This window comes from Hemicordylus capensis, chromosome 5, assembly GCF_027244095.1.
Source record: "Hemicordylus capensis ecotype Gifberg chromosome 5, rHemCap1.1.pri, whole genome shotgun sequence".
NCBI classification, from domain to species: domain Eukaryota; kingdom Metazoa; phylum Chordata; class Lepidosauria; order Squamata; family Cordylidae; genus Hemicordylus; species Hemicordylus capensis.
The window spans coordinates 153,258,330-153,270,612 of NC_069661.1; the positions used below are offsets into that span (position 1 = coordinate 153,258,330).

Sequence of the window (12,283 nt, forward strand, 5' to 3'; positions counted from 1 at the left end):
TCTCTAACTGAGCAGAGACATCTTTTAAAGTGGTGATTCTCTTATTTAGCAGTGGGAGTGCAACTGATCCTATCCAACCCCAGCACAGCATCCCTCCAGCGGCTGTTGCTGGTGTCTACCTTATGTTTCTTTTTAGATTGTAAGCCCTTTGGGGACAGGGGACCATCTTATTTATGTATTATTTATTTTTCTATGTAAACCACTTTGAGAATTTTGTTGAAGAGCAGTATATAAATATGCGTAGTAGTAGTTTCCTAGATGTGACCTCCACAATGGAAGCGCTAGTGTCTTATTCTTTTTGCAACCCAACACATGTGGCTGGGACTTGATCCCTACCGTGTTTCCCGATACGATCATGCATGTATTACACTTGCAACGCACAACGCCCCCCCCCACCCCGGGCTCGGGAAATACACAGTTTCGTACTTGAAAGTGGAGCTGCATGAATACTGCGGCGTTGTGGGGCAGCACTGGCCCAAACTAAGAGCATGCTTTCTCCACCCCCTCATCCGTTACCAAGGGCCTGAAATCGTCCCTGCCTGCTCCTCCCCCGCCCCCCACGAGACCGAGGGAGCGAGATGGGAGTATGATGTCAGTAACTTGTTGGGCAAGTCAACACTGTTGCAAGGGGAGCGGAAGGAGGGCGAGAGCCGCTTTGGGGCCGGAACCATCTTCTTATTCCTTTTGCTATGTAAACTGCTTTGAGAGCAGTAAATGAAAAGCAGTAATATTAAATGAAAAGTAAATGAAAAGCAGTAATATTAAACAAGAGAAACTTCTTTCCTCCTATGAAGAAGGACTGCAGACAGCGCCTGCACCAGGAGACCGCCTCCGCCAGGGGGACGCCTCGTATCTGCTGCACCAGGAGGCTGCTGAGCCAAGCCTGCTCTAACTCCGTAGGGGCCGATTTCCACTTCGCCTCCCTCCAACTTCCCGGCTCTCCCTCTACGCGCTCATGCGCCTGCGCGCCAGTCCAAGGACTCCTTGGTGGTGCTGCCGCCGCGGAGGTTCGGTGATCCTTGAAGGTGCTCTGGAGCGACGGGAGCAGCAGCGTCGACCACGTCAGCAATATGCAGAGCTGGAGCCGGGTCTCCTGCGCTCTCGCCCAGGTAGAGGCAGGGCTAGCCTCGGGAGGACTGGGCGGGAAGACGGAGAGGTGCGCCGGGCCCCGCGGCAGGCCTGCTTCGGGGCCTGGCGCGGCAGACACACCCATCTTGGGGGGAGGCGGCTCCGCCGCAGCAGGTGGGCTGAGCCTTCGCGCTGCAAGGCCGTCGCGCGACCTTGGGTCCGAACAGGTCTCTGCCTGGGAACGGCCTCTCCCTGGCACACGTTGCTGTGAGGCGGCGTCCCCGTCCACTACGGTGGCTGCATGTTGTTGCGTCCCTGAGCTGCGTGACAGACAGCAGTTGGACCGGGGAAGCTAAGGCCATGCTGCAAAATCTGAGCCCAGGGGGTGCCTGCCTGTCTGCCACACACAGGGAACCAGGCCAGGGAAAGGAAAGCTGGCAAGTCCAGCAGGGCATGTGTGCTGCCACGAGTCAAGCCTGAAGCATTAGTGCACTTGTTGCTTAGTGCGCTGTCCTACTGCTAATGGCTCGCTCCCCGTTTGTTGGGGCACTCTCGTCTCAGTCTGGCGAGGGAGCAGTACAGTGTGGGGCGAGGGGCAGGTGGGAGCATACCCAAGCTGTCGCCTGTATTGCTTATGGCAGACATGCCACACACTGACCGCCCATACATTGAGGGGTTTATAAATGGAGCTGACATCTGTGAGTGGTTGCAGCAAACTGAAGCAAAGCACAAGGACTTAAGGCAAAACCTGAAGTGTGTACAAGTAGTCCGTTTAACCCTGGAGGATTTCCCCTACAAATATCTGTGTATGTAAAAGCAAGCAAAAGACCAGAAATCTTGTTTCCCATAAAATAGCTTCTATACCAAAATATCTGTTTTCCACAGCTGAAGAGCAGTTTCCCCCGTAACAGGGATTCTCAAATATTGTTGACTACAACTCCCAGTATCCCCAGTTGTAAAGGCCTTTGGCTGAGAATTATGGGAATTGTAGTCAACAAATGTTGGAATCCCTGTTACAGGGAACACTGCTGAAGAGCAGCTCTTATTTATATATGAAGTTTATTTATATTTTCAAAGACTTGACTTGACAATCCTGCTTAGATACACTGCAGAATTAAGTGTGTCTTTTCATGCCATCCATCTCTGAGCCTGGCAAAGAGGGCTTATTCCTTTGGCATTTCCAGATTGAAATTTCAAAAATTAAGGGGCTTGTGCCTTTCACCCCCTGCTGTATTTTACAACAAACAACATTTTCTGCTCTGGAGTAATATTTTTATAATATATCTGGTCATTCTGTGGGAACGTTTTGCATGTTCCACTTTGTCGTGAGCTGTTCAGAAGTTGCTAGCTGTGGTGTCCCTAATATATTCCCTGATCCAGGCCAGCTCTGCTAATGTTTTAATTACAGTTAGTCCAGTCCTTGACTGGGGGCAGGGCATATAGATTAGAAGTAGGAGAACAGGAGCGCAGTCTGCTTTGCCTTGCTGTACCAGAGACTTCCTTTATTAAATTCTTTATGTTAATTATATTTCACTGCCTCATCCTTGAGCACTCCATCCCTTTCCCCTGGCTGTATTCTGAAGGTAAAGTGTGCTGTCAGGTCGATCTCAACTCCTGGCGCCCACAGAGCCCTGTGGTTTTCTTTGGTAGAATACAGGAGGGGTTTACCATTGCCTCCTCCCGCGCAGTTTGAGATGATGCCTTTCAGCATCTTCCTATATCACTGCTGCCCAGTATAGTAGCAGTGGGGATTCGAACCTAGTCTTATTATTTGTTCTGATTGTTTAAACATCTTGATGTATGCACAGAACTGAATGTGACCTTGAGTATGATTCCAAAGTATCAAATGGAAATGAGAAAGTGTTGGTTTATGGGCTTATCCACACATAGACTTTGCCACTTCCTATCAGCAATAGAAAATTTCTATATATAATTCTCTAAGATGTACCTGTGGCTAATCCCATGTGTGGCAGCTCTCGCGAGAGTTCGCAAGCGAGGGGAGGGGGAGAAGAAAGCGATGGTGGCGGTTACATAAGGCCAACATTTCAACATCAGCATTTCTCCCAACATTCTAGCTCCACCAGGTAGTGGTGTATAATAAACAAATATATTGTTCAGTATGCAGAAATCACATATATGAGGCAAAGGTTTTGCAAACTATAGAATAAGAGTACATAACTCCACTTAGTTTTTTCAGATTGTGTTAAAAAGACAGACTTTGAGAAAGAAAGAGAGCTACAGGAGATGAAAAGTTAAAAGGAAAGGGGGGGAAAGGAATTTTGCTCTTAACTCTCGCTTTCCCAGCCGCAAGGAGGCAAAACTCCATAGTGCTGTGAAGGGGAGAATTAAGAACATAATTCACTTTTTTCAGCTTTAAAGCCTTTTAATCATGATGCCTTTGCTCTGCTTGGTGATGGGGAGGGGGAGAGAGTATTTCTGTTTAATATAACAAAATAATAAATTTTAATCTGTATTAAAATTGATGTATCTTGGAATGACAATTTGGCCCTCTTTTGTCATGTTCACTCTCTTTAATATGTATACATTCTTTCCTTGTGGGTAACCTTAACCTACCTTCCTTCCTTCCTTTCTTTCTTTCTTTCTTTCTTTCTTTCTTTCTTTCTTTCTTTCTTTCTTTCATCCATCAGAGAAGCCATTTTAGCCGGATCCACCATGGTTTACAAAGTATTTCTGCAGTGTCTTTAAGAACCTATGCTGACCAAGGTAAATATTATTTAGTCTTAAATTACTTGCAAAACTCAAAAGTTAGATTGTACATTACAGTGTCTTTTGTCATACAGATGCCATGTATTGTGTTTCTGAGGATGATTTTAAAAAAACGACAACAGCTATTGCATGCTATAGGATTGTATCACTACCCAGGCCAGTATCTGAAGGTAGCTTTTCAAGCTATTTTTCTGAAGGGGAAGAATGGTGCATACAGAATTGGAAGTACATGACAGTAGTAGCTAGGAGGGGATCAGGCTCTCCTCTTCCTTGTGTTTTAAAGGAAAACATAATTGAGAAATGTATGCCCCTGTTAAAATAGCAACATGTTCCCTAAATATATTGGTAGAGGGAATCTGATCCATTCCTAGTAACTGCTTTTGTGTATTTTCACAAAAGATGGAACTATTTTTTTACACTTGATTACCTTCTCAACTGATATGCTATATTTTATGTTTGAGTAGCCATACCTGAGCACACAGTATTGTTGCCCAAAGTTTTTGCTCTATGATATATACTAAAATCCTGAGACTGCCACTTTGAAATATTTAGGAAATCTTGTTGGGATTGTCCAGAGTAAGTAATGCTGCTGTAATTATATTTAACTGTAATAAGGAAATTGAAAAAAATAATATTCCGCACTCCTAAAAGAGCTAGGTACAGGGGTCAGTAGTCACAGAACAACCACCCAGGTGTATGAAAAAGAGAACACTATAAATAACATTTTATAATGGAATGAAAAATACGCCAAATGCAGAAACAAATTTAAAATGATTCAATAAGAATGTAATGTGCTTGTAAACATTCCGTTGTAGCAACACATACGTTTACAATAGTTCAGTTGTGTTTGTAAATATCCTATATAACAAGATGCTTGGTGTCTGCATCCGTGTCTTTTTCGGGTGTTCTGCGCATGCGTGGTGCGCGTGCGCAGAACACGGCGAGGAAGACACGGACGCAGGCGCCGGCCGCCATGTTGGCTGGGTGGCGGAGAAGCGGCGGGCCGAGGAGAAGCGGCCGACGCTGGGCGGGGGGAGGAGCGGCGGCAGGCTGAGGAGAAGCGGCCGCCGCCGGGTAGGGGGAGGAGCGACGGCAGGCTGAGGAGAAGCAGCCGCCGCTGGGCGGCCGCACCAGGGACAAGCGGCCGACGCCAGACGGCCGGGCAAAGTGAGGAGGCGGCGGGGGAAGCCGGGCGAGGCGGCAGCGGCCCCGGATGGCGCCGGCCCTGGCTGGAGGAGGCGGTGGGCCCGGGCGGGAGGAGGAGCAGCAGCAGGCCGAGGAGAAGCGGCTGCCACCGGGCAGCCACACCGAGGACAAGCCGCCGACACCGGACGGCTGGGCAAAGCGAGGAGGCGGCAGGGGAAGCCGGGCGAGGCGGCAGCGGCCCCGGATGGTGCCGGCCCCGGCCGGAGGAGGCGGTGGGCCTGGGCGGGAGGAGGCGGCGGGGGAGGGTGGAGAAGGCTACTAGCGCCCATAAATTTAACGGGCTGAAAGATACTAGTAAATATATAATAGTTCAGTTGTGAAGAACAAACAGATGACAATGATAATGTATATACCAATTTGCCTGTTCAAAGTGACATACGTTTAATGTCCAGACTGTTCAAACTGACATATATGTTGTGCTTGTCATATACTTGTTCCAGCAGACCCTGCTTCAGTGCATGGAACTACTTGTCTGGATTGTGGTGAAAATGAATGAATTTAATCCTTCGTTTTCTGTTCAGAAATCTTTTTTTAAAAAATTTAATCTGAAAGCAGTAAACAATAAACATCATTCTTTCTCTAATTTTTAAAAATAACGCATGTTCTATTTTCATGCCAATCTTTAAATATAGTTTTGAAATCCTTGTTATAAAAATGTAACTTTAATTTTATTTATTTTATTTAACATATTTTATACCACCCCATCTATGTAGCTCTAGGCAGTTTACAATAAATAAAAATAATCAATCAATTAAAACAGCAATTAAACAATCAAACTTTTAAAATCTGCTAAAACAATTTAAAAATCTGGGAAAGCCAAACTAAAAATATTGGGTCTTAAGGACTCTCTTGAATGCAAATAATATTGACACACCTCAGATTTCCGAGGGGAGTGCATTCCACAACCTAGGAGCAACTGTGAAGAAGGCCTGATCCCTTCTTCTAGATTTTTTCTAATATCTCATTCCCTCCATCTTTTTCCTTTAAAAAATTACATTTGTATTTTCTGTTAGTTGATGCTGATGTTACTGTGATTGGATCTGGTCCTGGGGGATATGTTGCTGCTATCAAAGCTGCTCAACTTGGTTTTAAGGTAAGGAAACATGGTAAGATAGATAATGTAATATTAATCCAAATCTTACAAAGAATTCATGTGATTATATTAGCAAACAAAGGACCATTTATAGGTTGCATTAAATGACTGCAGTTAAATGACTTCACTCTCTGTAGTGTAAAGAAACTATTACATAGACTTGCGGGGCAGTGGGAAGGGAAGGGTTACTTGCTTAAAAGGTGTTGCACACATACATGCAAATTTTGCAATTATAAGGCTAAATATGTCTGATATTCAATATTTTATTTATTATGTATTTTCTGTGTAAATGCCTTTGAAACTCATTGAAAAATAATACATATACATATTCCCAGTAGTAATAGGGTAGCTTATAGTGGACTCATTTTGTAAGAAACGCTTTGAGGATAGGTTTCTTATCAACATCTGTCTTTCTGATTCCATCATTTAGTGGTGTGACTTGTATTACATAGGAAACAATAACTGCATCGGTGAAGCAGATGCTTACAGATATTTAGCAAATACTGTCTCTACTAAGTATGTGCAGAACTGGTTCTATTTGAACCTGGTTTGAATAGAACCAGGCTGGTTCAACTGGTTCAAACTAAACTGCCCCCCCCCGCCGCAAAAGAGGTGCCAGTCTGTTCGAACCGAACAGACCCTGGTTCTAATGGAACTGGTTCAGAACTGGTTCTGCGGTTCAAGGGATATGCTTGTAAAGGGGAAGCTGGTGAGGATTCCACTTTACAGGCAAAGGGTGGGGAACCCTGCCTTTAAAGTATTTCTTCTAATGGTGGCTGGAGGGGGGTGGCGAGAGGGCACTTTGGCAGTGGCGGCAGTACTTCTAAAGTTCAGATTGGGTCTGGCACTCCAGTTGACCAGGTCTGGTGCCATTTGCGTGACCTACACACATGCACGGAGGCTGTTTGTGTGATGACGCAAATTTTCATCGTCATGCAAATGGCTTCCACATGTGTGCCGAGGCCGGGACCAGGCCATGCTGGAGCTCCAGACCCGGTCCAGACTTTAGAGGAGCTGTTGCCGGTGGTGGTGGTAAGGTGCCTTTTCACCCACCCACCCCAGCCTCCATCGGAAGAAGTATTTTAAAGGCAGAGTTCCCCCACTTTGTTTGTAATCCTCACAGATTCCTCTTTACAAGAATACTATCGAACCAGTTTAGCCCAGTTCACCCTCTAACTGAACTGAGGGCTGGGTCGACGTGAACCAACTCATGGGCCAGCAGTCTGGTTATAATTTGAACCAAACCACCGGAATTAGTTCTATGCACAGCCCTAGTCTCCACCATGTTCTTGAGGAGGACCATGTTGTCTTGTTAGATGGCAGTTCTGGCCAAATTACTTTTGTCTTCAAAACTGGGCTTGTTCAGATCAATGACATACTGTATGTCTGTCAGATCACTTTCATTAAATTGTCACTGTTTCCCATATTAACTGTATTCATTGTTTAAAAAAACCAAACATTCTTAGCATAATTTGTGAAAGTATTTTTAGTGGTGTTTAATACTGGCAACTGCAACCTTGAGAATGAAATATTTGCAATTTTAAAAATGCTGCTATGTGTGTTAGATGTGTGTTCTAAAAACCCAGCAATACATTTTCTCTAAGAAAAAGAGAACAACATATCTTGGCCCATTTGATCTGTGTAGGTAAGACTGTAAACAAAACTCCCTGAGATTCTAAAAATGCCTTTTCCTTTTAAATCCTAGATAGCCTGTGTGGAGAAAAATGAAACACTAGGTGGAACATGTTTGAATGTTGGATGCATACCTTCCAAAGTGAGTATAGGGTGTTTTTTTTTAAATTTTCTTTTACTGTTATCTCCATTTGAGAGATAATTATGTATAAATATTAGTTCTTGCATACAGGTGGTCCTTATCTGATTCATGGTGGTAAAAAACTTGATCAAATCAACATGAGAGTTTCTGAGAAGTCATTTAATACCTGCATTTTTAAATTAGGCATTGTGACTTTAATGGGTATTGATTTCAGGTCCTGGTAGAGCATGTCACCTTCCATTGTTTACAAATGACTAGACATGTACAATTGCAAACCGTGGGAAACTTTGGAATTCCTGGCCCCCACCATCAGGAAGCATCAGAGTGTAGGGCAAATGTCCCAGGTAGCCCACTGCTGGTGGCTCTTTAACTGGCCATCCTTGGTGCGGGGATGGCTGGACAGCATACCGAAGCCCGGGAGTTTGGGGCGGGCAAGCAGGGAGTGGCAAACTTCTCCCTCGGAAGCCCACCCAGCTGCTTGGAGGATGCACAGACTTCTGGGGATTGTAGTCCTGTGCAAAATGTTCTACCCTCTGCATCAATGCTGGGCTGTCAGTTAAAGGGCCCTTACCACCACCAGTGGGCTACATGGGGCACTTGCTTCATTCTAATGCCTCCTGGTAGGGGTGGGACAGGAATTCTGTCATCAGAATTCCTGCAGTTCCAAATTGCACAGGCCTACAAACTACCCATGCAGTTGGCACACTAAAAACTACTCCAAGCTATTTTTTTAACACTCATGATTAAAACTTGAGCAAGATTTCATTATAGGACCTAACTCTAACACCCTGATCTTTTATACTTGTGCCTGCATTTCAGGGGGTCCATAAGCAGTCTAGTATGGGCTGATGTAGGGCTATACATGCCTTCTTTAATTCAAGTGGTAAGTTGAAAATCCAGATCCAGATTATCTCCTAGCAAATCATAAAGCAACATGCAGCCTATTCAGTCATATCTAAGCACCATTGAAATCCACGTGACAGGTTAATCATGGCTAACGCTAGTCCTATTAATTTGAATTGCAGTTACTCTTAGCTCTAGTTGAAGTCAATGGCTTACTTCGTCTGGATGTTGTTCATTATGGATGTGCACAAACTGAGGTTCATGTACTGGTTTGGCACCGTGGGGAGAGGAGCAGTAAGCGGGATCTTTAAAAAAAGAGGAAAGCAGGTCCTTACCTGTTCTCCATTGCCAGGGTGGTCAGCATGGATGCCATGTGCATGCCATGTGCATGCCAGTGCTGTGCACGGGTCTTGGGGCTGTTGCCACCGCAGCAGGAAGCTGCATGTGGCGGCAGAGAGCAGGTAAGGACCTGCTCTCCTCTTTTTGAAGGATCCTGCTCACCACTCCCTTTCCTCTAGTGCTGAACCAGTTCGGACCTCATCCAAACCAATTCAGTGCTGAACCAGTGCACAAACCCTTGGTTTGTGCACTTCCCTATTGTTCAGAGTATATTGCCACAAAGTATATTGAGTATATTGCAAAGCTATATTGGTGTATGTTCAGAGTATATTGCAAAGCTATATTGGTGGCAAAAACCCAGAGCAAAACACCAAAAAACTATTGAACTACAATAAGGTGTATTTCAGGAAAGGAGAACATAATTTTAGGCATACCAAAAGGAACAGAAAATAGGGTTTTACCTACTATCTTACGTTTTATTGTTTTAATTGTTCTGTTTTGTTGAGTGATGTTTTGACCATGTAAATCACATAGAGATATGAATTTTTGTGCTATAAAAGGCAATAAATAAATAAAAAAGGACCACCATAGCGGAACTGGAATTTGCACTGCTGAATGTGCACAGTGCTTGTCTGGATGCTGGCCAATGAAATTTTAGAAATGGGACATTTTCCATGGGGGTGGGGGGAAGGAGAAGCTTTTCAAGAAAATTTTCTACCCCACATCTTTGTGCACTTTGTGAAGCAGCCCTGAAGCTATATTGATAACCAGTGCCAAATTACTTCATTCTCATTTTAGAATAACTGGTGACAGTGTTCTCTCTAATTTTTTTTCATCTGTGTGTGAAATGAGTTTTGTCCTGGGAGGCTGTATCAAGGCAGTGTTGCACGCACGTGCATTCAGAGTGGGACCTTCCTGATTAAACCTGAGCGGGATCTAAAATTAATTGAGCGGACATCAAAAAACGTGTGAGCGCATGCACGCGCGCACGCCTTAGAAGGAACACTGATTGGTGGTGATGTCAAACTTATGCATCTTTTAATACATCTTCTGTATAGATTACATGTTTAGTTTAATCATCTTTTTAAAAATATGGCAGGCCTTGCTGAACAACTCGCATCTATATCATTTGGCCCATGGAAAAGACTTTGCTAGTAGGGGAATTGAAAGTGAGTATCTAGTACATCTACTAATATTCCAGATATCCCAGGTACTGCTAAGCATAAAATACATAAAATAAGCAAGCAAGCCAGAAATATGGTGGTGATGAGTTGTGTGTCTCGGGTTATTTTGCTTTGCGATTATAAGCCAGTGCAAAACTGTAAATTTATTTATTTTATTTTATTTTTATACTGCCTGATATGTAAATCTCTAGATGGTGTACAAATTTTATTATTGAAAATTACAAGCTAGAACACAATAAAAACAATATAAAACAAATTATTAAAATTATTAAAATTCTAATTAAAAACTTGCGAGAACAAGAAAGTCTTGAGAGTCTTCCTGAAAACAAACAGAGAAGCAGATGCTCTTATTTCAGCAGGGAGCATTTTCAAAAGCCCTGGGGTAGCCACAGAGAAAGCCCGGTCCTGAGTCGCCATCAGACAAGCTGGCAGCAACCATAACCGGACCTCTCCAGACGATCATAAAAGGTGGGAGGGTTCATGACAAAGGAGGCGCTCTCTTAAATAGCCTGAATCCAAACTGTTAGGGGCTTTATAGGTAATAACCAGCACTTTGTATTTCACCTGGAAAAATATCGGCAACCAGTGTAGTTATTTCAAAACCGGTGTTATATGGTCCCTCCGTGTTATCTCAAAGACCAATCTGGCTCCCGCATTCTGTACCAATTGTAATTTCTGGACTATGTACAAAGGCATCCCCACATAGAGCACATTACAGTATTCAAGTATGGAGGTTACCAGCATATGTACCACTGTTTTAAGGTCATTCACCTCTAGAAATGAATGTAGCTGACATATCAGTCGAAGCTGATAAAAAGCGCTCCTGGCAACCACCTTAGCCTGAGAAACCAGGGAGAGCTTCGGGTCCAGGAGCACTCCCAAGGTACATACCTGATCTTTCAGGGGAGTGTAAACCTATCCAGAACAGGAAGCTGTAAACCACCTCTCGGGTCCTGACCCCCCCCCCCCAGTCAGTACTTCCATCTTACTTGGATTCAACCTCAGTTTATTATCCCTCATCCAGCCCATTACCGCTTCCAAGCAGGCATTTAGGGAAGATATGCCATTTCCTGAAGAGGTCGACATGGAGAAGTAAATCGGCAGGGTCATCAGCATATTGATAACACCCAGCACCAAACCTCCTTATGATCTCACCCAGCAGTTTCGTGTAGATATTAAAGAACATTGGAGACAGTATGGAGCCTTGTAGAACTCCATACTTCAGTTCTTGCTTTGCAGAGCAACAGTCTCCAGGCATCACCATCTGGAATCTGCCAGAGAGGTAGGAGCAGAACCACTGTAAAACAGTGCCACCCAGTCCCACTTCCCTCAGGCAATCCAGAAGGATACCATGGTCGATGGTATTGAAAGCCGCACAGAGTTCCAAAAGGATCAGCAGAGTCATATTCCCTCTGTTGATAGCCAATTGGAGATTTTATTTATTTTATTTATTTACTTATGGAGATCATCCATCAGGCCAACCAAGGCAGTCTCAACCCCATAGCCCACACAAAAGCCAGTTTGAAATGGGTTTAGATAATCTGCATCATCCAAAACTGCCTGGAGCTGAGAGGCCACCACCCGCTCAATCACCTTGCCCAACCATGCGAGGTTAGAAACAGGTCTGTAATTAGCTAACTCTGAGGGATCCAGTGTAGCTTTCTTCAAAAGTGGTCTAATAATAGCCTACTTAAGACGAGGCATCCTGCCCTCCCTCAGAGAAGCATTTATAATATTTACCAGACCCTCTCTGATAATATAATTGAAATAAGCCAAGTTGGGCAAGTGTCAAGAGAACAGGTAGTAGGACGCACAGTCTGAAGCAGTTTGTCCACTTCATCAGGAGTCACAAACTGAAAATGATCCCATCTAATCCCATAAGAGGAGTTGCTGAACACCTCCACAGCAGACTCTGCAGTAACCGTGGAATCCAGCTCGGCCCAAAGGCGAGAATTTTTATTTGGAAAAAAATAGTTAAAAATCTCATAATGAGTAACCAGTGGTTCCAAGTTTAAATTCAAGGGAGAGTGGGTACACACACTAGCCCCC

At 44.2% G+C, this 12,283-nt stretch overlaps 1 protein-coding gene across 1 annotated transcript in view; it reads left to right on the forward strand.

Moving 5' to 3' along the window:
- Positions 1-687: 687 nt before the first annotated feature.
- Positions 688-12,283, forward strand: part of DLD (dihydrolipoamide dehydrogenase) — a 41,747-nt gene continuing 30,151 nt past the window's right edge. The window contains exons 1-5 of the mRNA XM_053252958.1: positions 688-1,109; positions 3,717-3,792; positions 6,015-6,094; positions 7,800-7,868; positions 10,150-10,219. Of these exons, the coding sequence (XP_053108933.1) occupies positions 1,071-1,109; positions 3,717-3,792; positions 6,015-6,094; positions 7,800-7,868; positions 10,150-10,219 (334 nt within the window). The 5' untranslated portion in view covers positions 688-1,070. The remainder of the gene's footprint in view (positions 1,110-3,716; positions 3,793-6,014; positions 6,095-7,799; positions 7,869-10,149; positions 10,220-12,283) is intronic.